The sequence below is a fragment of the Anthonomus grandis genome, chromosome 18, assembly GCF_022605725.1.
Source record: "Anthonomus grandis grandis chromosome 18, icAntGran1.3, whole genome shotgun sequence".
NCBI lineage: Eukaryota > Metazoa > Arthropoda > Insecta > Coleoptera > Curculionidae > Anthonomus > Anthonomus grandis.
In genome coordinates, this window is record NC_065563.1 from 13,253,300 (window position 1) to 13,280,148 (window position 26,849).

Here is a 26,849-nt window from a genome sequence, read left to right on the forward strand (position 1 = left end):
ACAGACCGGTTATGTCAATGTCAAAAATGAGGGAGAAAAAATGTCAATGTCAAAGTCAAAAGAGAGGTAAACTTTTAGTAGTAAATATATTTTAATTATTAAGACAATAAACAAAAAGCCACTTATCGAGGAAATCCTTTCGAAAAAGGCGTATTTGGTAGCTATGTAAGTACGCGTTTTTGTTACCCCAATTTATGTTCCTGCAAAATTATCACTAAAACAGAATTAGTTCTTTTTTCGCTTATCTTTTCCAGGTTAATCGATGGCAGATATAAAATTTACCCTTCAACAATTAGAGAGATACAATGACCGAATGAAAAACTGCCTCAGTGACCCCCAATGCCGTCCACTATTACAAAAGTTCCTTAACCTCCAAAGAAAACCGATGTTTATCAGCGCCCTAAAACTATGGGAGGCAGCTAACGGCACCGGCAACTGGGACGAAGACAGGATGCTGGATTTAATCGAAGATGTGGATGATTTTAATGAGAATCCTTTGTTATCGATAGCCGAATGTCAACACAAGCTGGATTATACCAAAGAAGAATGCAGTAGGATTTTAAATAAGGTTTTGCCAGATTTCATGAATTATTTGCATAGATACCACAAGGTAGGACCATGTTAGGTTGTACTTAATATATTAAACACCTTTTATTTTTTAAATAAATAAATAAATAGTCTTTATTACTGCCCTCGTCTATATCAGCTACAAATACACTCGTCTTCAATATTAATTCTCAGCCAGTTCAAGTATCTGGCCACCCTGGTGTAGACTCCCGGATATCCGGGTCTACCACAGCCCACCCCCCACGAAACGATCCCGACAATTTCATATTTGTCTCCGTTGTGGACCAAAAGGGGCCCCCCGCTGTCCCCTTGACAGGAATCCTGGGCCCCTTTTCCGGCGCACAGCATGTACGTGGTGATCTTGGCGGCGCGATATTTCATCGCCCTGCACTGGCTCAAAGTCAAAATGGGCACTTGGACTTCTTGCACCACGTTCGGTAGGGATCCGCCTTCGCTGGTGCGGCCCCAACCCACTACTGTGCCCACTTTTCCTGCCGGATCACGATCTAAAATTGGGAATATTCGTTTTTTTTTATGTCGATTTTTATAGGGGGTCATATTTTGATCGAGAAGTTTTGGTTCTTTTTGGAAGTTAGTCAGAGGTGACTGGAAACTGATGTTCATTCATTCTTTAACGGGATATTGTAGGAAAGTAAGGGTCAATTTGTTTATAGAAGGTGGTAAAATAAACTTCAATGTTCTCCGTCAGAGAGAGGCGCAAAAACTAGATATTTTTTGTTAAAATTAAAAAGGATTTGTGACTTGTAGGGATAATAAGTTTTATTATTTAATAAAGAGGGAAATCGCTTATTCAGGAGAGAACGAAAGAGAAGTTGTACAAGTTTTAAGCAACAATTCAACTGGAATGGACAGAATATTTACTGACAAGTAGTTTCGCGCGAGTAAACCTTTCCAGAACATGGACACTATCCGTCAACAGATTTATTTTAACGATATTAATTTCGTTAATTTTTGAACTACTAATTCCTTGTTTATGAGTGAAGAAACTGCACGAGCCCCCGATTTGTTATACTCAAATTTCGTGACAGAACCACGGACTTATAAATATGCCTGAACTGCTAATGCATATGGCCACGATACCCAAAAATGACCACTGCATGGTGGTGGCCATTTGCATTAGCGGTCCGGAAATATTATTTATTAAGTTCGCGCCGTATGACACATCTTCAAACTTCTCTTATAATTTTAGGTATAGTATAAACGTACTTGCTGGTAAACAGATGGGCCTGATACTGCTACTAAAGTCAACTTTTTTCCTCAATTTAAGCAAAGCGATATCGTGATTGTAGGTATCGGTATCGAAGTTCCGGTGCCTGATTATGGCGGATACGGCTCGCATTTTTGCCGGAACGTCCGCGGTCGTTGACATGTCGTGGTCGCCGAGGATCACTCTGATTTTCGATCGTTTTAGTCTAAAATGAAGGCGATTAAAATGATAATTTTAGAAACAGTTGGATAAACGTACTTTCGCACGCAATGGGCAGCGGTTATGACGTAACTTTCGGAGACCAACGAAGCTCCGCATTGAAAACGTCCGTCATAGACGATCCGAGCGATCCAAGGGTAGTGGTTGACCCCGGTGGGTCGTCCGCCTACTATTCGGTTTTCGTGGTTCGATAAACCGCATTCTAAATATTTCTAAATTCAATAAATATCATTTGGGTTATTAAGAGGATTGCATACTGTACCACAAGTGCAGTTTCTGGTCTTCCCCGAATCATCGCTACTATTCGCCGATTCGTCGTCGTCAAAGTCCAAATCGTCTGATATCGAATCGCTCCCCCCTGCACCGAAAATACCGGGGAGTCCCAGAAGGTTAAAGAAAATCCTGCTTTGCCTGGACGAATTATTCATCAAATCGGGTCGCCGCTAAAAAATAATTCCATATTTTAACCCTCATCGACAAGGACCAATGAAGGGCTACTTATGGTTACCTTGAATCCATATAGGGTGATTGTGCCGGCCACAACCATTTTTCGGCCATTTCTTAATAAATTTGCAAAAAATAAGGCTAATTTCAGATATTAGGTATGATAATGTTGACAAACTAGTTTTCGACTAAGCATCCCAGCCCTATATTATATTTCTAAGAGCCTAGCAACAGTTCAAAATAGCGCGAAATTGACGAGTAAAAATTGTGCGTGAATTTAAGCAAACAAGTAGTGTATCGGTGGCAGAAAATAGTAAGTATCTTCTTTAGATATTATCTAATGCTGAAACTTTTTCCAATATGATTTAATCTGGAAGTTTTTACTATAAAAAGGTTAATTATTAATTTTTATAATAGTTAAGTTAGGTGGCCGGTAACCGGACGAGATCAATTCCATCTTACCCGGTTCTCGGGCAGGGTGGCCGAAATCCGGTTATTATCATTACAATGTTTTTTGTCTCTCTCTATCTATACAGTTCCGCTATGACTATCGCTCTCTCTAACACATTATTTTGTAGGGTTATCTTAAACTAATAGCCAGTTCTCGGCCACCTTTTTCTATAATATAAATGTATATACACACATCAAAATGGTCTAGGGAACACATAGAAATATGTTAATATTTTTGAGAAGATTGGAAAAAAGTTAATTATTCCAATTTTTTTACATTATTCTTCGAATAAAATAACAGTATAATTATTAACTTTTTTTTGTAGATTATAATTTACTTATAATTTAGGGCCCAAATAAAAATAAAGAACAAAATCCCATTTATTACCGTTTATTAAAAAAAATTATAAAAATAGTAGCCAGATGGTCCGCCTCTATTATTAATAACACTTGGGCATACTTAAAATTAAATTATTAATTAATTCTTGGGGCAACTCCTCCCAAACACGTGTCAGAGCAAGACGAAGCTCCAGAGCGCTTTGAAAAAAGTCAAATCGTTGAAGAAGTTGCCTTTTTAACCAATCCCAAACATGCTCAATTGGATTAAGGTCCGGTGAGGTAGAGGGCCAGGGTAGAAGATGTGTAGAAGAAGGGTAGAAGTGCTCGATGTGGTGGGGCATTATCTTGTTGCAACAACGTAAATATGGAACAATTACAGGCAGTAGTATATTATCCCTATCACTTATTACAGTCATTGTATTTTCCACAAAAATGAGGTTCGTTTTTCCGTCAAGTCTAATGCCACCCCAAAACATTAGTGATCCACCACGTTGCATGACGCAAACAACTTTCATTTCCTTCCTCTTTCCGGACACGAATTCTACCAGCATCAGGATAAAATGAAAATCGAGACTCATCCGTGGCCCATCTTTCTTGATTCCAATTAACATGTTCTTGGCACCACGTTAATCTTGCACCTCGATTTCCTAAAGTTAACCGAGGAACCCTTAGGGGTCTTCTGGCATGAAGTCCTCTCTCATGCAAACGGTTTCTAATAGTTTGACCTGAAACCTCGACGTTATGCACTCGTGAGAGCTGCTGAACCAAAACAGAGGCTATTATCGTGGGATTTCTTTGAGCTTGCGAAGTTATAAAACGGTCTTGGGCAGGACGGTGTGGTAACTCGCGACTGGTTCTCTAACATCATTTGTCTCTCTATATCTTGTCCACAAACGGTTAATTACACTGGGAGATGTATCCAAAGCTCTTGCAACGTCTCGAGTTAAATGTCGTCTTTCCATTTTTATTGAATAAAAACTAAATCACAATTGTTCGGTTGGAACCGCAGAAAATGCGATATTGCGTTAGAATTTAAAAATTATAATCTGCGTTATTTCGACAAAATGTGTAAAAGTAGCAAAAAAACGCTGTTTCGGCATGATTTTTTGTACCCAAATATTTATTTTACTTCGTTGGTATCTTAATATTAAATTGTATCTATTCCGTATGAAAATTTAAATATATAAAAAATTATAAGGCGAAAAAAACTATTTTTCTAAGTGTTCCTTAGACCATTTTGATGTGTATATATGCTTGGGTAAAAGACATGCTAAAAACAGGTCGATAACGATCCGGTTTTCGGCCGAGTCAATAGTTATCGTTGAATTAAGTACTAAAAAATGTTTAAAAATGCCTATTCTTTTAACTTTTTGTAAGCAATTCTTTTATTACAGATGGCAAATAGTGGCAAGAAAGCGGGCAATAACAGAAAAGATGTTTCTTTAAGTATTCTGAAGAAAACTTGAATATGGCTCTACGCGAAAATAATTTAAAAGTTAGGGAAGCAAGTAGACGATCTGAAGTTCCTAGAAGTACAATTCAAGATCATCTTAAAGGAAAAATTTCCAGAAAAACTGGACCGGAACCACTTCTATCTATCGCAGTAGAAAAAAAAATTGTTGAATGGATTTTAACTATGGCAAAATGTGGTTTTCTCATAAAAAATCTGATCTCATGGCCACCGTCGAATGCACTATTAAGGATTTGAAAAAACAACACCTTTTTAAAAACGGCAAGCCTGGTGAACGATGGTATGCTCATTTTTTAAGGCGTTACCCAGAAATTTCATTGCGGGAAGCCGAATCAATAAACAAAGCAAGAGCTGTCATTACTGAGGAATCCATAAGGTTGTGGTTTAGAGAACTAATGCATTTTTTAACTGATCATTATTATTTAGAAATATTTGACGACCCAAGTCGTGTGTTTCTATATGTGCCCCAAGACCGGCAAAGGCTTGGCACCAAGAGGCTGGAAAAATCTCTACCAAATTAAAAAAGGACAAGAAAAAGAAAACCTTTCGGTACTAATCGGGAATCTTTGTCCGCCTTTAATAGTATTCCCTTACCTAAGGCCGCACCCAGGCAGTTAGTAGAAACTATGCCAAAAAACTGGGTATTATGCGTCGATCCGATTCAGGATGGATGAAATCGGACGTTTTCTATGAGTACATAGCAAACGACTTTTTCAAATGGTTATTAGAAAATGAGATAAAAAAGCCATACCTTATGGGCTTCCACCCAATACCACACACATCTTGCAACCCGCAGATGTCAGCGTCTTTAAGCCCATGAAGACAAAGTGGAAAACTACGGTCAGAAAGTGGCAAAATCGACTGGAAAATATTAATTTTTCAATAACAAAATTAAATTTCTGCCAAGTCTTTCAGGAATGTCTTAATAATATTATAATATGACCCAGTATATCATCAATGGTTTCCGCAAGTGTGGCCTTTTTCCGTTAAACCCGAACAATGTTGATTCCACGAAGTGTGTAAGAAACACTGATACTGATAGAATCACGCAGGATTTAGTAGAACCATCATTATCTTCCGACAATATTAAAGGTTCCAAACAGGTTTTGGAAGCAATTCGCGAAAAATTAGTTAGTTACGGTATTAACGTTGATGTAATTATGGAAGAGATTCCTTCTACAGATGTGACCCTGCCGAATGACATTGTTGTGACTCACCAACAAACATTACAATACCCTCTTCCTCACATTACAGACGTCGTTCCAGATAATATAACTGGAACATATGTTAACATGGATAATATTGACATCATTCCTGTAGAGAATATTATCTGTATGCCCATAGGCGATAAAGATAAAGAGATGTCATGCCTGAAAAAACTTCTGATGAGGAAGCAGATACAGAGTTTAACATAGAGTCTCATCAGCAGGTGATACCTGAGATCCTTTCATCAACTTCCTATCGTAATGAAAAGGACACAGGATTGTGAAAAGCTACTTTTTGTATTATTACGTTATATTCTTTTTTCTGTCTTATTAAATACTAAGCTTAACGTAGAACCTTGGGAGATTACACCTGTAACATCATCATCAACTTTGTATGATGAAAATGAAACAGGTTTGTAAAAAGCTTGCTACTATTATTATTCTTATTGTTATTTAATATACTTTTGTATTAGATACCGACTTAAACATAGAGTCCCGCTAAAAAGGAAACAGTTTTGCAACACCAATCTAGTGAAGTCCTTTTAGAAACTAACCATTCTCATGATCAAAATCAAGGCTCGTTTCTTCGTCATTTGATTTATCCAGAACCTGTGACATATAAAAATAAAGTCAGCAGCAATGAAAAATTACCAAGCGCTATTTCGTCTGTAGCATGGAGAAGACATGTGATAGTGCTAAAAGAAAAAAGGCAGAGGAAATTGAAAAAAGAAACCAGAATAGAATGTCCGCCCAAAAACGTCGATTAACAGAAAAAAAGAAAATCAATGTTAGAATGACCGCCAGACAAAGATACAATAAAAGAAATGCTAAAAAGACCAAGAACAGACAATGTTCAAGACAGCACTCACGAAGGGGCTGAAAGGAAGGAAAAAACAAAATGTATTACTTACAGGTCTTTGCGAACTATCTTGTGGAGCGGCAACAGTACGTTAAAATAGATGACACTTTAAGTGACCCATGTACAGTGAGAATTGGGATTCCACAGGGGACCGTTCTGGGACCCCTGTACAACTTACAACATAAACGGTATAATTATTTCATACGCAGATGATACTGTTGTTGCTTTTGACGGAGATACGTGGGAGGAAGTAAAAAAATGGCTTGATATATACAAATTAACATTAAATGTCCAAAAAACCAACTATATTGCATTCTCAAAGACTAAAATAAATCGACCACTTAGATATTCAAAATCTACCAGATAAAATACAGGAAGCATCAAATGTAAAGTATTTGGGAATTATCATTGATAGTAACATGAAATGGGACTTACATACTGCACGTTTAACAAAACAAAAAAATTAAATTTCCTTGTATACAAATCTGACACTATTAGAAATATTTTAGATAGAAATATGCTTATAACCATATACCAAAGTTTAGTGGAATCAATACTAAGATATGGAATATTACTCTGAGGCAGTATGCATTACAATTCTTTAAATCCTCTTCAGAATAAAATATTAAAAATAATCCTTAAAAAACCATTCTTATACCCCTACTAAAGAAATTTATAATGAAACCTATATAAACATTATTCTGTATAACTGTTTGTTGCTTCATACACAATCGTGAAAATATTAGATATCCAATAAACCATAACCAAAACACTATCAACTAATTCTTCCTGTATGCTATAGTGAGTTCGGAAAGAGATCCATTAAATTTATAGGACCAAAACTGTACAATTTATTACCTAAACATATTAGAAACATCAAAAATAGTGAAGGAATATATTGTAAACAATCTTAATAAGTTTAAGTCTGTTGTATCCTAATATTAGTAGATGCCTTCCCTTGTTAAATTGTTTAGGTACTTTATTACCTCACTGTTATTATTTTATAAATATACTTAGGAGCTCATATTAATGTATATATTTTTTCTTTAAATAAGTTGAACAGAAGAATTGTTCATTTATTACTTCCCATACAGATGCTTGCATCTAGGAGAATATAACTGTATAATTTTGATATTGTAATAACTTATTATAACTGTGTAACTGTAATATGATGTTATAAATAAATAAAAATAAGATTTAGCATGCCCAAGATTTAGTAAGCGACACAGAAATAGACGATGAAAAGAACATTGGATGTGATAAGTGCACAAATTGGTTTCACTTGCGATGCACAGAGTTTATTGGAATGACGTACTTTTATAGAAAAAATTCATGGAATAACAATTCTAGTTTCTGCTACATTTTAAGGTATAATTTGTCGCTTTTATTTATTTATTTTTTGTTACTGTTTTAATGTGTAAAATTTTTATATTAATGCTAAAAATCCCTTAATAATTAGCTATTACTTTTAAAGCATCTAAATAAGAAAAACCTATTTTTGATAATCAAATTATGTAATTAATATAATATACAGATTTAAGCAAAACCGTTTTTTTTTCTAATAAATAATAGTTTTATTATAAAATATAAGAACTTATAAGTAAAAAAACTCAATGGCCGAAAAACGGTAAAACTGCGTATTTTGCTGTTATTTGTAAATTTTTGGGCATATTTATACTTATTTTCAAAAAAAAAGCAATTATTAAATACTATTATATCATCAAGAACAAAACTTAATTGACATATTCGTCAAGACGGTAGGGCTGCACAATTTTTAAAGAAAAAAACCCGTTAAACGGCCGAAACAGGCGCATTCACCCTAAATAAGGAGCCACCATCCAACGTAGAAAATAATATCAAAATCTATAAAAATTTCAACTAAAAGTCTATACAGTGTGTCTTATTTGCCATGCTTGACTATTGCTATGTCCGAAACTATAAGAGCTACAGTATTAGTAAACAACAACAGCTTTGTTCGAGTTCATCAGCATCAAAATTGGCAACTTTCTTGTAATTTAATCGCTCTCGTATCTCCTATTTAACTAAATTTTAGTGATATAAAAAGATGTAAATCTAGTTATGAACTTACCTCATGAATTAAGCCATCAATCCCCACAATAATGCAAATAACTGTTATAATTATTATTACAGAAGTAATCGTTCGCACTTTCATTTTACGCCCTCCCAAAATTAGTGCGCTTAAAGTATTTATCGATGGTCGTAGTTGCGGCACCACGGAGGGAACCCACGAAACTACAAATTTTTAACCGAAAAAGTAAAAGTGAACTTGACTTTAAGCCGCGACGTTGCGTCAATCTTGATTTCACCCGATATGGAAAAAATGTTTTGGACTCTCTTTCACTTAATCGGAAGAAGAAAGTGAGAGTATAATATCAAACCACGTGCCTCGGGCCATATGATTAACAAAAAAAATTTCTATGTCGTCGTTATTGTTTTTTTCAATAAAATATATAGGGAACAGTGTGTCAAGGATTCCAGGTTCTTTCCAATATAACACTGGATCTGCCACTATATAAATATATCTTAAAACATATTAAGTTCTAACTGCCTATATGCACAACCGATTAACATTACAACGTTTGATAACCACACAGACTTATGAAATTTACAATAAGTTAAAGAATAGATATTTAACAACACTTTAGGCTAACAGAGATCAGTAATATAACTGCTTATTTTTCGTTTAAATATAGAAGGTGAAATATATTTTAACTCTATTGCAGATGAATACAGTAACTAAAGCTCCTCTCAAATAAAACAGTCTTATGAAGAGGAGGTGTAATAAAATGCTTATTTCTTAAGTCCAAAACATGAAACTTAATTTTCTGATAAAGGTAATTAGGACATTTTTAAAGAGAACAAGACTATGTAGTAACCTCCTTTCACTCATATTTAGCCACCTCATCAAGCGTAACTCACTACTCACACCTTTATCAAATTTTCTCATTCCCTTAATTAGCTTTACACAACAATTTTGAATGTACTGTATTCTTTTTATATCACTTATCAAAAGGCAGGGGCCATACAAAACATCACAGTAAGTGAAATGGGACAATACAAGACTGTCACAATAAACTTTTTTTAGTTCTTTATTAAGGAGCTGCCTCTCTCTGACTATAAAGTAGCTTAAGGTTAATAAAACCTTTTTTAATACATTGATCAATGTGCTCAGTGAACCTCAACTTAACATCTAATAAAACTCCAAGATTCCTAGCCACATTATTACAATTTATTAGTTGACCATTCAATTTAATCTGAACAAATCAAGTGTCTCTGAAATGCAACCTACCAAAAAGAAGAACCTTACATTTACTTGGGTTTAAACTCAAACAATGATTTTCCGATACCTTTGCCAGCATGTTAAGGTCGTAAGATACCTTATCATTAGCTTCTAAGATTTTGTTAGGAGGAAAAGAGAAATAAACCTGTGTATCGTCGGCATATAGATGGACTTTTGAATATTTGAGACGTATACAGGGTAAAGAATAGAGGATCAAGAATAGACCCTTGTGGTACTCCGCAAGAGAGATCCATAGCCGAGGATTGCTTCCCATTGAGCTTCACTATCTCTGAGTTCGAACTAGAGAGCGAGCACTCTCCCCAAAACCTAAGAGTTTTAGTATAGCCAGTAATAGTTGGTGATTTAACTTATCAAAGTCCTCGGAGTAATCAAGTAGAGTCAAGATTGTTAACTCATTACAATCAGCTGACTGTATAATATCGTCAGTTACTTTTAGAAGAGCAGTATAGAGCAGATGAAGTCTTTTCGAAACCCGGACTGAATAACCGGCAGGATATTAAATCTGTTTACGTATGTTCTGATTTGGCTTTCCAGTACCCTCTCTAAAACTTTTGAGATGACAGGGAGAATGCTAATAATAATAATAATAATATCCTTTATTTGCCAACAAAATCGTATACAGGACGACAAAGCAACGTCATACAAAGGAGGATCTAGCTCCCATAGGGTACATTAATTTTTCTTATCTAGAATTCATAGAGGCAATATACTTATATAAACAAAATAACAAAATTTAAAATAAATATTCTAAATATCTAACACAAGTTAAAATTATTATCCAAAAGTAAAATTATAAAAACATTTAATCTGCAACCAGTGGTAAACAGCTTTTTTAAATTGGACTGTAGATTCAATGTTTCTAATATCAGCATTCTATAAGCCCTGATGGCCATATAATGAGAACCTCTTTCATAGTAAGCTGAATTATGCAATGGAATGCGGAGATCGCTTCTATGTCGTGTAATCATAGTCACATCCTCAGCGTACATTGCCCTCTCTTCACAAATAACACCAAGGAAGAAAAGTATAAGGAGGGAAGGGTGAGTATTTTTAGTTTGCAGAAGTAAGGTCTACAGGTAGGTCATGCCCAATAAACAACGAATGATACGCTTTTGCATTCTTAATATATCTAGAGCTCCTCTTGCAGATCCCCAGAAACAGATACCATATTGTAAGATCGACTGTACCTCTCCGAAATAAAATAGGCGAAGAGATACCTCAGACACTATACCCCTTAATCTTCTAATCAATCCGCACAAGCTAGCTAATCTGGAATAAAGGTTTTTAATATGTTTCTCCCAATTTAAATTGGGGTCAATGTGTATTCCTAAGAATTTAATACTATTGACTACAGGGATTGACTGCCCACCAGACCACACAAGTAGAGATTCTGAGACAATATTGGCCTTCGAAAAATTAATCAACCCCGTTTTACCAGAGTTCAAAGACAACTTACTGTCCAGACACCAGGTCCTCATGCGCTCCACTGCGGATGAGCAGCCCCGTGAATGATCTGCCACTGTCTTCCTGGCAACTATAACTGATGTGTCGTCGGCGAATTGACAAATCATATCAGAAGGGAACAGCTCAGGCAAGCCATTGACATATAATAGGAAGAGCACAAGTCCCAAGATTGAGCCCTGAGGCACACCTCTTCCTATAATTTGGGGACGGGAAAACGTTGGTGAGCCGGAATGTGTCACACAAACTATTTGTTCTCTTTGCTCTAGATATGAACTGAGTAATTTAGATGCTGCACCCCTGATGCCATACCGTTCCAGGATGTCCAGCAGTAAAGAATGGTCAACCGTGTCAAACGCCTTAGACAAATCGAAATACAGTCCAGCCACACTGGCCTTTCTCTCAAGATTCTCCATAATATATTGTATTGCACTATAAATGGCCATTTCCGTCGATCTTTTGGGAACGAATCCGTATTGGTGTTTATTTATTATTTGATGGTGAGTTAACTATTTGATAGATAACCCTTTCAAATACCTTCGATATGGATGGTAATACGGATACTGGCCGATAGTTGGCAATATTCGTTTTTTCTCCCTTCTTAAAAACAGGCACTACTTTTGCCCGCTTAAGAGCAGAAGGAAAAATTTGGGTAGAAAGACTCTCATTGATCACATTGGAAATGGGTGCGGCTAAGTGAATCCCAACAAACTTTAAGACGAATGCCGGAATTTCATCCAAGCCAGAGGAAAATTTATTTGGAAGGTTCATCAATATCTTAAAGGTATCCTGAGAATTAACGGGATTGAGAAATATGGTTAGATAATCATTATGCAAGTCATGTATATTGGAGTTACAGCTTTGTTGATGGTCAAGAGTAAAATGTTTAGCATATAATTCGGTGATTAAAGCTGGGTTTTCAATGGACTGACCATCTTCCCTTAAAACAATATTATTGTTAGTTTTATTTTTACCTGACTCAGATTTTATGATTGACCATGCTGATTTTATCTTGTTTTTTGAATTTTGGATTTTGTTATCATTTATAGACTTTTTATAAGAGGAGATGTAACGTCGATATTGTTTCCTTTCATGTTTGTATGTAACGTAGTGTTCCCTAGAATAGGTCTAGGGTCGGATAATTCAGTTGGAGTAGGGATAAGGTATGAGGACTTCCACGAATCTGGAAAAGTTGAAGATTCAATACAATTAACAAGATGCACTAGAAATGAAAAAATGTATGGACAGCAGTGGAGCAGCATCGACAAGTCTATACCATCTGTCCCAATGGCCTCAGATTTCATTGAGAATAAAGTAGATTTAACTTCTTCAAGCGTTGCTAGCTGAAACTCAAAGTCTCCTACCCGTTCCTTAACATTTAGTAGATAATAAGACAACGTTTCTGGATTAGGCACGTTGGAAGATGCAGCATTTATAAAGAAGGTATTTTTTATATCAGGGTCACCCAAGTGGTCAGGAATGGTGTTTTGAGGCTTGCAATATATGTTCAGCTGACGTAGTACCTTCCAGTTATTTTTGGATTCACCCTTTTGTAAGGTGTTATTGAGATAGCACTTCTTCTCTATTTCAACAGCCGCTGTCACTTGGTTCCGAAGTTGGCGATAGTGTTCCCAATTTAATTCAGTTTTTTGTCTTTTGTACTTGGACAAGGCCCCATTTCTAAGATAAATAAGATGTTTGATATTATCTGTGATCCAAGGACTCCTTTCTTTCGTAATTTTAAATGGCACATGTATATTAAAAAGATTAAGTATACAATCATTAAACCTATCAACTTTAGCATTAATATCTTCCATATAAAATATGTCATCTAATCGAGAATTTAATAAATCTTGTATAATAACTCACGAAGGTTTTAAACATAAAACACTTAATGATTATCAAAAACTTTAATATTATAGCCATATCGAGTCAAGAGCCGACTTGTTTACCCTCCAAAATCGCAACGACTGCATGCCATCGTTTTTACTTGAGCAGGTCCGGTTCCACGATGATTCACCTACGTTCTCGGGTCATTCTTTTTCGGGTGGTGTGTTGATAAATTCCCAGGTCTTCGACCAGCCGATATATTCGTGATGCTACACTTGGTAAAAATTATCATGTATAAAATGTTTAAAATCTCTGTAAGTTAATAGGAAGGGTGGAGGTTTGAAAATCATAAGACGTACTTTACATAAAACGACAATCAAATCTAAGAGGGAGCCGTTTCCAGCTAAGCCAGGCCGAGTGAACTCATTGATAATTTGACTTAAGCTGTATACCTGAAGTAGAGAAAGAAACCTTTGCGTATGGATAGATTCCAAGTTATTTACGTTTATATTAAAATCGCCAAGACAGAGGAGATTGTCACACGACAAAAGATATCTACAAATTTATATTAGTAAGACCTGGGGGCCTATAGAAAACACCTATGGTGCCTAGTTTTAAACTGTATCCATATTTGCTCAAAAAAATTGCAGTAAAAGATTTTATGGTATCTCTCACATAGACTACAATTCCGCCTCCTCTACCTATGGTACCAAGCGAAAACCTTCAATTTGTAACATCTCATCATCAATAAAGCCCGAGAGCCAAGATTCTGTGACGGCAAAAATGTCAAACTTATTTAGTAGGATATAGTCTTTGATAAGCTGAAACTTAGGAATTAAAGATCTAACGTTTATATGACCAATTTTTGCATTAGTAATATTAAGGTTATTACGGTTTAAAGCCATCCAACCTTAATGCGTCTTGTGCATGCGACTCTTTTCGCTTGATCGTTGATTGATATCTTTGTAAACCTTTAGGTGTTAAGTAAAAATTTGGCCTTTACACCGTTCGACTTGTCGAAGGCCTTGGAGAGATCACATAACATTAAGTTTACCCTCTAATCTTGAGATGTTAATATTTAAAATATTATTATCTTAATTTATCAATCAATCGAACTTACCTGTGAGGTTTGATCTTAATTATATGAGGCGCTTCGTCCTCGAGATCATATTAACTAGGTAGAGGTTTAAAAAAACTCGTCAAAAGGTATCAATAGAAAATTTAAATTAAAGTCATAAACTTTATTTTTAAATTTTCTGGATTATGTATATTACGTGTGAATACATCGTGATTATATTATGCTATAGAAATACCAAATTCATAATGCTTCATGACATAAATGATCTAATTATAACACCCAAAGGTATTAACATACATATTATTGTCAAATGAGACAAATGTTATATGTACATGTTTCTATGCCTAATATGAAATATTAATATACATGATACAACGCATATTGTGAGTTACACATATTGTGCAATGCATATGTCAAAAACAAATTTATGTTTCTATGCTTAATGTAAAATAAGTAAATAAAAGTGGTTATAGGCTGACAAAATGGTATTACCAAAATTGTACTTCTCGCCAAAAGGAAGATTATAAAATTTGACAAATGTCTGCGACTTTTCAGTCCATCCTGCCGTCTTCCTACTTGCCTCAATTGACAAACCTCGAGTGAATGCTTTTGTTGTTGAAGCATGGCGAGTTGAGTGTGCTCCAAATCTTTTGGTATCTACACCTGCCCTCTGTAGAGATAATTTTACCCAATTCGCTAAAAGGTTTGTTTGTTAATAACGCTCCTTACTTGTAATAAAGAGGTTCTGGACGTTGGATCGCTTAGTTGAAGTCCTCTCTATATATTCTAGAAGTAAGGAAGCAGCGCATAGCTTCTTGTTGTCAAAGAATGGAATAGAGAGGATTGGATTGGATTTTTGCGGATTTGAGGTCTTAATCCGATCTTTAATAGCAATTTGGGCTCCAGCCTATATTTTTTGGACCTTTATGAGAGGTAAGGTCTGGATTCTGTGACCTGTAATTAAGGCTAGCAACCAAGGCTTGTAACCAATTTTATTCCCATTTCCCTGTTGGACAAAAGTTCATGAGGGAATTTATGTTCCAGACAGTATCTGGGTCCCAAATAAAATCATATTGTTGCCTAATTGGTTTTGTTCTTGCAACCCCCTTCATAAATCTTTGCCCACATCCGGCATTATTAAGGACAAACTTGACCGGCAAGAATTAAACATGCCATAAGACCATGATTTTGAATCAAGCATCTTTTGTAAAATATCAGGGATACTTGCTTTAAATGTATCTAGCCTGGACTCTTTACAAAACAACCACCACTCATAAAGGGAAGTGTCGTATTGCTTTATGGTGTTGGGAGCTAGTGAATCCAAAAATGTAGGGAAAGTATGGTCTGGAATGTGTCTCCTCTCTAGTGCCCGACAGATAATAAATAGTCCTGCAACCAGGGTAAATTGTCTCTTCTTTTTCTCTGAACTGAAAGGAAAAATAAGTGGCTCAGTTTTTGCATGAATTAATTAATAGTCGTTGAAAAATAGGAAACCATGGTTGACATTCCCATTTTGGTACAACCACAATACCTTGGGCTTTATCTAAAATAATTTTATTAGGCATAAAATAAAATATTTTGCCAATTAAGGTGAATGCATCTACAGCATAAGAATAGGGGTCTGGTAACCATGATACAAATTTCCCACACTTAGAATTTAACCTAGAGGCAAAAAAGGTCTATTTCAGGGATTCCAAAATGTTTGCAGATTTCTGTAAAAGCATCGACAGATAATTCATACTCTGTTTCAGTAGGTAAAACTCTTGAATGAAAATCTGATACTATGTTTTGAGCAGAGGGAATATACGCAGCTTGAATCCATATATTCCTTCTCTCGCACCATTGCCAGATTTTTCTTGCTAACAAATTTAACGTTGATGTATGCCACTGCAGTGGTGTTATCAACTCGTAAGAGCACATAGACAGTTCTTTTCTGAAAAGTAAAAGACCTTAATGCATAAAAAACACTCAATAACTCTAAGTAGTTGATATGTTTACATTTCTCAACACCATGGGTCTCCTTTCCATCACCTGATGCCCCCCCCCACCCTGTTAAGGAAGAGTCAGTAAATATTTCTAAATCAAATTTAATATTGTTGTAAGATTGGGGAATAGCCTTTTTCCACCATATTAAATCCTTTAATGCCTTACTAGATAAAACAATTTTATATTGTCAAAATGTTGAGCTCTTGTCTTTACTCTCTCAAAGATTTTGGTATAGAGCCAGCCATACTTAACTGCTGGACAAGATGAATTGTAAATACCTATAAATCTTGCAAAGAATCTTATAGAACATTGTTTTTTACATAAAAGAAAGTTAATAATATTTACAATTTTGATCTTTTTGTCCTCAGGTAAGTAAATTGTCATGTCTAGACTAATAAACCAAAAACCCAAGTATACACATTTATTTGTTGGGGTTAAAATGCTTTTTTCCCAATTAATAACAAAACCTAAAGACTCCAATAGGGCTAATGCTAGATTTGTATGTCTCGCACATGCTGAATCTTGCTTCTCAATAATAAGAAGATCTTTTAAAAGGATTACACAAGTAATTCCCTTCTTTCTTAAATACAGCATTATGGGTTTGGTTAATTTTGTAAACATATATGGCGCTGAAGAAAGGCCAAAGGGTAAGCAATTAAATTGATAAGTTTGGTTCATATACTTAAACCTTAAATATTTCTTATGAATTGGTACAACATAGTATGCATTTTTCAAATCAATTTTAGTCATAAAACTACCTGGGCTTATAAGCTTCGAGGCAGTCCTATAATCTACCATCTTAAAATGTTGCTTTTGCAAATACAAGTTGAGATATTTTAGATTTGATATAAACCTAGGTTTCTTATTTGATTTTATTATAAAAATTGGTTAGATACATCTGTAACCTTATCAATTACTCCTTCTTTTTGTAACCCTTTACCCAATTTAATAATACTTTATTGTCTGACAAGCACTGCCAATTTTCAACCTTCCAGCAAAATGACTTAGACTTGTGATGGTATAAAAGACCTGCACCTGCTCTTTTGGACCTAGTTCGTCATTTCGGAGCGGTGCACCTGATCCCAAAACCAATAATACCCAGGTGTGTAGGTGCACTACGGATTTGTTAGTGTAACGTCAGATCTTGAACCGGTTCGAAACGAATCCGGCGTGCACCTACATAAAAGATTATAGTGCAGTTGCCAAAAGATCTAACCGCAGATTGTCGAACAGAACAGCGAAACAGTCAAGAGCCAAACATACAATTTCAATGGTTTGATCCTCTCGGAAATCGGGATATCAATACCAAAGCCAAGCAGAAATATATAAGTTATTATAGTATAATAGTATCATAGTAATAATATTCATTTAAATTCTTAAAAGGGGTATTTGATTTGAACTATTTGCTTTCATACATATTACCTAATTTACTTTAATTACTTACTAATTATATTACCTAACAGAATGATTAATTATAATTGAACATAGAAATCATAGACCTAGAATTTAGAATGTAAAATTTTTGTTAATAACAATGTGAATATTATTTAAAAATCTTTTATTTTTATTAATTTTAACTATAACACTAAAAGGTGGAAACAGTATATAGCAGAGGGTCATAAAAATAAAAAGCATAGTTCGAATGCACCTGATTAACCGAGTTAGGTTCACAGCCGGAACTGGAGCAGGTGCACCTGATCCCAAAAAGGAACTGATCTTACCACCCCTATGACTTACCTCTAGTACCTTCTCCTTGGATAATGGTTCTCCTTCCCCCTTCCTAATGTCTGCTGAGGCTGCCTTTTTTGTTGCCTCTGACTCCTCCATGCCTGAGGCAGGCCTGACCGGTTTAAATGACTCGAATTACTATGTGTAATTTACTTTGTGCTTTTGACTTGTTGGTAATTAGGTGTAGTGGGGCGGTTTGATTCTGTATTTACTGCTCTTTTTGTAAAAGATTTTTGCTTCAGATTCTCATTTTGTAGCTTTGTGCTGTTCTCCAAAATCCTTGCCTAAAAGATAAGAGTCTCTACAATTTTTAAATATTATGTCCTCGGCACCACCATTGCACAAAAAGTTAGAATGACAAGTATGACATCTGACATACGACATTAGAGGTAAGGAGTAGAGAAGAGGAGTGATATTTTCTTCTTTAAACACTTGTGGCGACACCTAGCACCTAAAGCGGTACTACCTAGTTAATATGATCTCGAGGACGAAGCGCCGAAATATAATTGTACTTTTCAACAGGTAATACTTAATTAAATTTTTCTAGTATTTCATATAGTAATAATTAAAAAAAAAACATATTTTCTCACCAGCGTCTTTAGAATTATTATTACAATTACTTCATTCATAACATTACTAACACAGGTAGGTTCACCTAATCAGAGTGAGGTAACCTTTTGACCAACAGCGCCGTTGTGGCAACTTTTTGAAACTGGTTTTGGTGCGCATGTTTAGCTTACAGATCACTCTCCTTACGTCTAGTCTCCTTGCTACGAAGTAGATATTGAGGTTATGTAGAGGGCGTCATTAATAGTTAAATAAGTCCACGTGCTTGTAATGGATGATACAACGGTATTTACTTACGCGGTGAACTTTGTGAAAGTGCACAACTATCCATTAGTGGAAACTATGGATATACAACAAATATGCGACTTATTTCATATTAACAATAGGCTAAAACTAGTATCATGGGCTTTTAAATTATTAAACAAAAAATATAATGACGTATTGGATGGAAAGGAAGAAGAGCTGACATTTTTAGCGGATTTAGTACATGGCCAGGGGTTTTGCACAAACGTTGAGAAACTCGGTTTTCTCAACGGTGATTTGCCCGTGGAAGGACAAGTAAGTGTTACTTATTCATCATTCTAGTGATTGGAATCTTCTGTGTGACACCCACATCATTAAACAGTTTTACCACTAACCAAAACTCTAAGATTAATAGAAAAGAAACAAATACATTTAGATATATAACTATAGTGACTCTAACTATTCGTTGTTTTCAATATAAAAGGGGTAGCATGCATTTCTTTATCGGTGTGACTAGCCTCCCAGTTCTGTTATCCATTTACCATGATACTTTGGTTTTTTCTTTAATGTCGTGCATGCCTCCAAAAAAGACACAAAACGCACATGGCATGGCATTTGACCCATTTCTAGTTAGTTTCAGATGACATGTACAGCATAAAATCGTTTCACTTTTCTTCTTGGATATTATATTTCCAACAAACTTTATCTTAGTTTAAATACAAAATTATTGATTATTATTTTTACCGAACAATTTTTAAATCAAACGGAATGAGGAATATTTTCCACACTCTTTTCAATACGTTATTACTCCATTAAAGACGTCACCACGACTTCTTTATCCACAAACCGCCTCAACATTATTTTCTGTTGTTCCAGAAAAGATCATTTAAAAAAATGGAACAAAGGTTCCTCGTTTCTTCTTAGGTAAACCAATTGCTGTCATTTCGTTGACTTTAGGATGTTCTCGTTTTTTTTTATTACCTGTGGCATTTTAATATTGTGATACGAGACATCTAAATATGCAATATGGAACTTAACATAATTTCAGATATGAACTCTGTTGTTCATTAGTAACACATATTTCTGTATTTTCTTGGCCTTCAAATTTGACAGAAACATCTCTACCACTTTGTTCTTGTATTGATTTTAATTCTCTGGTATCAACAGTAATAACTATAGGTTTCATATTTGTTACTATGGTGTCTACATCAGCTGAATAAAAGTATGAGTTTAAAAAACCTTTTGGTGGTTGTTGGCGACTGCTTGAATTGAAGATACTTCAACGTGCTTTCTAGACCAAAATAATAATTGGCATATTTGTTATACCAGGTCGTTATTTTCTACAATGACTTCTGTATTATCTAAATCAATGTATTAATTTACTACACTAAAAGTACTATATATGATATATATGTTTACCTGTTGGTACTTCTTCCTCTTCTTCATTAATCATAAGAACTCTTGTTTTTTTGCCTTTCTTCCAAAGCAACTCTAGTGATTTTGCAGAAGAATTTTTACTGGTAAAGTGTGTGGGGTGGGTGGGGGGCTAAGGGTAGCTTTATTAAAAAAACGGTTTTTATCTTGTACAAAAAAAATTGTTTTTCAAAAAAACTACCCTTAGCCCCCCACCCACCCCACAAACCTTACCAATTAGAAATTGTTTACAAAAAACATTGTTTTTCATATCTAATCTAATAAAACAGTTTGTTTATTTCAATTTGATATCATTATATAAATGTATGTGAATAAATATTTAATACAAAAACAATGCTATTAGATATTAAATTATTGAAGAAAAACGGTGATTTTTCAACAAAATTTCTTACTGGTAAGTAGTATGGGGTGGGTGGGGGGCTAAGGGTAGTTTTTTTGAAAAAACGGTTTTTATCTTGTACAAAAAAAAAATTGTTTTTCAAAAAAATTACCCTTAACCCCCCACCCACCCCACACACTTTACCAGTAAAAATTCTCCTGCAAAATCACTGTTTTTCGTATATAACCTTTAACTTATCAACACTGTTTATAAGGTTTTATAAAAAAACAGTGATTTTGCAGAAGAATTTTTACTGGTAAAGTGTGTGGGGTGGGTGGGGGGCTAAGGGTAGTTTTTTTGAAAAACAATTTTTGCTTGTAAAAGGCAAAAACCGTTTTTTTGATAAAACTACCCTTAGCCTCCCACCCACCCCACACACTTTACCAGTAAAAATTCTTCTGCAAAATCACTGTTTTTTTTATAAAACCTTATAAACAGTGTTGATAAATTAAAGGTTTTATAAAAAAAACAGTGATTTTGCAGAAGAATTTTTACTCGTAAAGTGTGTGGGGTGGGTGGGGGGTCAAGGGTAGTTTTTTTGAAAAACAATTTTTTTTTGTACAAGATAAAAACCGTTTTTTTAATAAAACTACCCTTAGCCCCCCACCCACCCCACACACTTTACCAGTAAGACATTCTTTTGCAAAGTCACTGTTTTTTTTATATTAAATATTAATTAATATACATTTATATAATTATAAAAAATTTAAATAAACAAACAGTGTTATTAAATTAGACAATAATGACAATGCATATTATTTTTTTCTTCACACCATTTTTTCATTTGTTCAGCTGCTCGAGAGCATTTTATTGAGATCACGTTCTGGGTGGAACCGCTTTCCAGCACCGATGAGTCATCAGCGAACTGACTAACTAGATCAGCTAATGTATTTGCATTTAAGTTATTAACATACAAAAGGAACAACACAGGGCCCAAAATAGAACCCTGATGGGGTACTCCCTACTGCGTTAGCTTTGCTGGAAGAGAGTATGTCCTTTTCCCCCCATCTGTGACACCAACAATCATCTTTAAGTATGCTTACTTCAGCATTATATTTATTTTTTTAAATGTTCACACATTCCTCCAAATTATCAGGTTTTTCACCAATTTTTTGTTGAGTTTCAGAGTTTCTCTTTCCGACTTTTGTTTAAACTAATTTTCTATTAATTTGCTTTTAATGCTAATGATTTTTCTGCATTTCATTTGTCTTGCATACCATCTCAACCTTCTTTGAGATGGTACCATACTATTTTCATGATTGTGATTTTCGCAAATGCTTCTAACTCCCGGTGCCTCCATCTGCTGTAACTCTTAAATATATAGGAGTAGGACATGGTTGGTCTTTTTAAAAAGTTCTGGTATCTCTTTCCCCTTTACCAGAAGGCCTAAATAAATACAGCAATACTTTACTTCAACATATTTAAGTTCCTTTCTAATTGGAGTTTGAATTCGCGAAGAAACTATACTTCTTGCTATTACCAGAACACCCGCGGCCTGCGCTCCAAGACCAATACCTGCTTTAGTGCTGCGTCTACTTCTGTGGCTATGATATTATTTCCATCACAGAAACTTGGCTCCAAAATGATATACTTGATGGTGAAATCCTTCCCAACTCATACCGTTCTGACAGAAGAACTGACCTTGTTGCTGCTTCAAGGGGTGGTGGTGGGGATTCTGAACCACCTCTCCTCGGAAGCCCTCGACCTCTCTGCGATCGGCCAAGAAAATCGATCTGGTAGGATGTAGAGTCAAATTTAATCATTTCATACTGTATATTTTTGTAGTGTACGTTCCTCCTTCCATCGACTCCGTGCAATTAGAACGCTTTCTCGAAGCCTTTTCCATGGTTAATGTAATCTATTCTGAACATGTGATTATCCTGGGAGACTTGGGAGATATTGACCACTCGGTGTCTCCCAATAGTAAACGTCAACTTCTAAGTAATTTTTTTGATTTCCTACACTATAAGCAATTTAATAACGTGGTAAATAACAATCTTCGCAAGCTTTAATATCTATGTACTTAACAGCGGTGCATCTCTTGTCCCGGAGGATACCTACCATCCTTCTCTGTCTCAATAACCTACCTCTTAATAAAGCTGAAATAAAGGAATTTAATTTTAGAAAGGCTATCGCCTGTCACGGTGCAGCAGGACGTCAACTCCGCATGTGATGTTTTTTATGATATACTGAACAACACTTTCGCTAGAGCGGTACCCTTCAAGGTAAAACGTAAAAGATGTTTCCCTCCCTGGTTTTCGGGGGACATAATTCGTAATATATATAAAAAGGAAAGAGCATTTCGTGATTTTAAGATTTCCAAGTCTAAACATCATCTAGAGATATTTAGATCTCGGCGCAAGACAAATATTTAAATTTAATCAGGTAAACGAAGAGAGCGTAAATAAAGCCATATCCCAAATTAAAAGTACTGCTATGGGTTCTGACTGCATTACCATAAAAATGATTAATCTCGTAACACCTCATATTTTCCCGCATCTAACATTTATAATAAACTATTGTATTTCCATGGGTGTTTTCCCGGATGCTTGGAAAAAAGCTGATATAATCCCTGTCCCTAAGATTGGAAATCCAACGGAATTATCGCACTATCGTCCTATAAGCATACTCCCTGCCATGTCAAAAATTTTTGAAAGAATTGTTAATGATCAGCTTAATGAATTCTGCTTAACTAAAAATTTGCTTCCAGTAACACAGTCGGGTTTCCGTGCAAAGCATAGTACCAGTACAGCTCTTCTTCATATTTGTGATGATATATTTAAAGCTCTTGATCAGAAAAAAACAACAGTTTTAGTATTGCTGGACTTTAGTCATGCATTTGACACACTGGATCATTTAATTTTATTGGCAAAGCTCCAATATTTTGGGCTACATACTTCTGCTCTTAAAATGCTAAAAAATTATCTTTTAAATAGACGTCAAAGGGTAAAAATTAATTCTATTCTATCTGAATATTTGCAGATGGATCAGGGTGTCCCGCAGGGAAGTATTCTTGGCCCCTTACCCTTTTTGTTATATCTATGTGACTTTCATAAATTCCTTCGAGTTTGTGAATCGCACATAGAAGCTGTGAATGCTATTAATTTGGATCTTTTAGCCATATCTGACTTGTGTAAGAGTCACAGACTCGTATTGAATGCTGCAAAGTCCAAACTCCTTGTCTTTGGCAAGCCCCTTCCAGATACCGTGAAGATCAGCATTGATGGATCTCCTTTACCTCCTTCTAATAACCAGAAGAATTTGGGGATTGTCCTTGACACGGATCTCAGGTTTGAGGGGCATGTGTCGAATTTGTTGAGGGCATGTTTTTATAAATTAAAAATACTCTATATGAACAAACAGTTTTTGACAGCTGATATTAAACTACATCTTTGTGATACATTAATTTTGTCAATTGTTAGTTATGCTCAAGTTCTGTTTTGGCCTGCCTTGTATCAACGTGAAAAGAATAGCCTTCAGAAAATTCGAAACGCGTGCCTCAAGTTTAGTTTTGGTATGAGTAAATGCGACCATGTCACTCCCCTGTTGGTCAGATCAGGGTGGCTTTCTTTGGATGAACGCTTTGTACTGCAAATGGCTACACTAGTCCATAAAGTTGTGCTTTTCGAACAACCAGCTTATTTATCTAATAAATTAATTTCAAACTCCAAAATTCACGAAACGCACATAATTTTGTTATTCCAGGGCATAAAACTGCAAAATTCCAGGGCTCATTTAGTTACAATGCTCCAAAAATCTATAATGCACTACCACCTGAAGTTAAGTCTCTTCTCCCTGTAACAACCTTTAAACAAAAAACTAAAAATAATATTTTTCAAAACCGACATAGGTAATCATCTCTGGTCCTTCATTGAAGTACCTACTATGATTAATTGCGCATAGCAGATTGTATTGTATTTATTATTTTACATTTTTATTCTGCTATTATGTTCTATAAAATTTTGCATTTGTGCTTATTAATATGGTTAGATAGAGTAGCTTTAAGCTAGATCTCGCCATTACTTATTTAGTAGTTAAGAAAACATGTATTTTTATGCTGAATAAAGAAGACATTTATTATTATTATTATTATTATAATTAAAGCTCTAATTGCACAAGCCTACAAAATGTACATCCATAGTATTGAGAACAAAATAACCTCCGATCCGAGTGAATTTTGGTCTTTTATTCGAAGCAAACGTAATCAGTCTCATACAATACGCTTGACAGCATTGTGTCCGCTTTTGGAGATTATTTCAGGAGTGTATACACGAACTCACTTCCCAGCGATCATCCTGTCGTCTCTGAACGACGTCGTCGCCCTCGCGGCTACCAACATTATAATGGCGAGCAAGTGTCTCAAAAGCAAAATTACCTCTGGCCCAGATCTAATTCCTAGAGCTAACGACTGCTCTGTTGCACTTACAGACCCTCTGCTCCACATCTTTAATCTGATCCTTAACACAGGTATTTTTCCCAATATCTGGAAGCAAGCTAAAGTTTGCCCTATCTTTAAAAAGGGCGATGCTGGAACAATAGAGAATTACCGCCCTATATCCATTCTGTGCAATTTCTCAAAGTTATTCGAGTTGGCTCTTTATAAATTAATTTTTCCCAAGGTTAAGTCCATGCTGGCCAACGATCAACATGGCTTCGTTTCTGGCCGCTCATGTACTACAAACCTAGCATTCTTCTCTCAGTTTGTGTGCGAAGCACTTAATGATAGTAGTCAAATCGATGTTATCTACACAGACTTTCAAAAGGCTTTTGACCAGATTGACCACTTCATCCTATTAAATAAGCTTGAACGCCAGTTTGGATTCTCCGATCGCTTGATAAAGCTCCTTGACCGCTCTCAGTTTGTAGTGGTCGAAGGTTTTTCACCCACCTCTGGAGTTTCTCAGGGCTCTAACTTGGGCCCCCTTCTCTTTAACGTTTTCGCTAATGACTTGATCTCCACCCTCAATACTTGCTCTCGGTTAGCATATGCTGATGACCTAAAGCTTTTCCATAAGATTGACTCTATAGCAGATTGTGGTCTACTGCAAGAGAACATCAATACTGTACACCATTGGTGCACTTTGAATCGGCTTAACCTTGATGTTTCCAAGTGTAATGTGGCCAGCTACTTTCGTATCAAAAGTCCAATTGCCTTTAATTACTCAGTTAATGGAGAGTCTCCGGCAAGGTCTACCTGTTTCAAGGATCTTGGAGCCACCTTTGACCAAAAATTTTCTTTTATCCCTCATATCGAAGATACTGTTTCTAGAGCTACTCGCATGCTGGGGGGCTTTATTATTAGAAATTGCAAACTTTTTTTGAACACTGCCACTGCCAAAACTCTCTACTATGCATTTGTTAGATCCAGGCTGGACTACTGCTTCCATTTACAACCAGCACATTCACCTATTAGAATCAGTCCAACGGCGATTCCTTAAATGTTTGGCATTTAAGGATGATGGAGTCTATCCTCCAAGGGGTTTTCACCATAACCTGCTGCTCTCTAGATATACTGAACGGTCACTTGCGAAGAGGAGAGAAATGCATTCGGTGAAATTCTTGTTTAATTTACTTAGCCATAAAATTGACTGATGCCCATCCCTTTTGCAAAGGATTTGCTTTCATATACCACGCCCAGGATCCAGACAGTGTCCAGCTTTTAACTTGGACACCTCCAGGTCCAACATTCTGTACCAGAGTCCTATTCACTTTATGTGTCAAAACTATTGCTGATTCTTGTGACATTCACCATGACGATTTGGCACTTATCTTATATGGTCGGTGGGGGAGGCTAAGTTATTTAGTTTTTAGCTTGAATACATTTATTTACTCATTTTTTTGATTTAAATTAATTCTTGATTCTTATCCTAATTTAGTGTTGATTTTTTATTATTTATTTTCTCAAGTTCGCTACTTTTTTTTTTTATTATATAGCAATTCTTTTATAGTTTAGTTGCATGAATCTAATACAATCCATGCATTCGTACATTTATATATTTAATTGATTTTCCTGTAACTGGGTATATGTAACCTGTTTTA

The 26,849-nt window shown here is 35.4% G+C and overlaps 2 protein-coding genes across 5 annotated transcripts in view; one reads left to right on the top strand and one right to left on the bottom strand.

The window, feature by feature from the left end:
- LOC126747054 (uncharacterized) overlaps positions 1-26,849 on the top strand; it is a 27,998-nt gene continuing 1,149 nt past the window's right edge. The window contains exons 1-2 of one of the 2 annotated variants that reach the window (XM_050455545.1): positions 1-165; positions 255-610. In XM_050455545.1, coding sequence (XP_050311502.1) covers positions 263-610 — 348 coding nt within the window. In that variant the 5' untranslated portion in view covers positions 1-165; positions 255-262. Of the gene's footprint in view, positions 166-254; positions 611-18,972; positions 19,313-26,849 lie in introns of those variants that run through there. The other variant, XM_050455546.1, reaches the window with a different exon arrangement.
- Positions 633-18,533, bottom strand: LOC126747053 (trypsin-1). 3 transcript variants are annotated; one of them, XM_050455542.1, is made up of 5 exons: positions 18,197-18,533; positions 2,277-2,457; positions 2,054-2,216; positions 1,795-2,000; positions 633-1,073 (listed from the first exon to the last, which is right to left on the bottom strand). In XM_050455542.1, exons 1-5 carry the CDS (start codon positions 18,284-18,286, stop codon positions 703-705), a joined length of 1,011 nt encoding a protein of 336 aa, XP_050311499.1. In that variant the 5' UTR covers positions 18,287-18,533; the 3' UTR covers positions 633-702. The 3 variants fall into 3 exon arrangements, with proteins under 3 accessions (XP_050311499.1, XP_050311500.1, XP_050311501.1); XM_050455543.1 differs by lacking the exon at positions 18,197-18,533 and adding an exon at positions 8,872-9,326; XM_050455544.1 differs by lacking the exon at positions 18,197-18,533 and having other exon boundaries at positions 2,054-2,226; positions 2,277-2,446.

Coding starts and splice junctions, on each gene's coding strand:
- LOC126747053 (XM_050455542.1), bottom strand. CDS start 18,286: ATGGAGGAGTCAGAGGCAACAAAAAAGGCAGCCTCAGCAGACATTAGG. Junction 2,217..2,276: donor GACCAGAAACTGCACTTGTG/GTACAGTATGCA, acceptor AGAAATATTTAG/AATGCGGTTTATCGAACCAC. Junction 2,001..2,053: donor GCTGCCCATTGCGTGCGAAA/GTACGTTTATCC, acceptor CCTTCATTTTAG/ACTAAAACGATCGAAAATCA.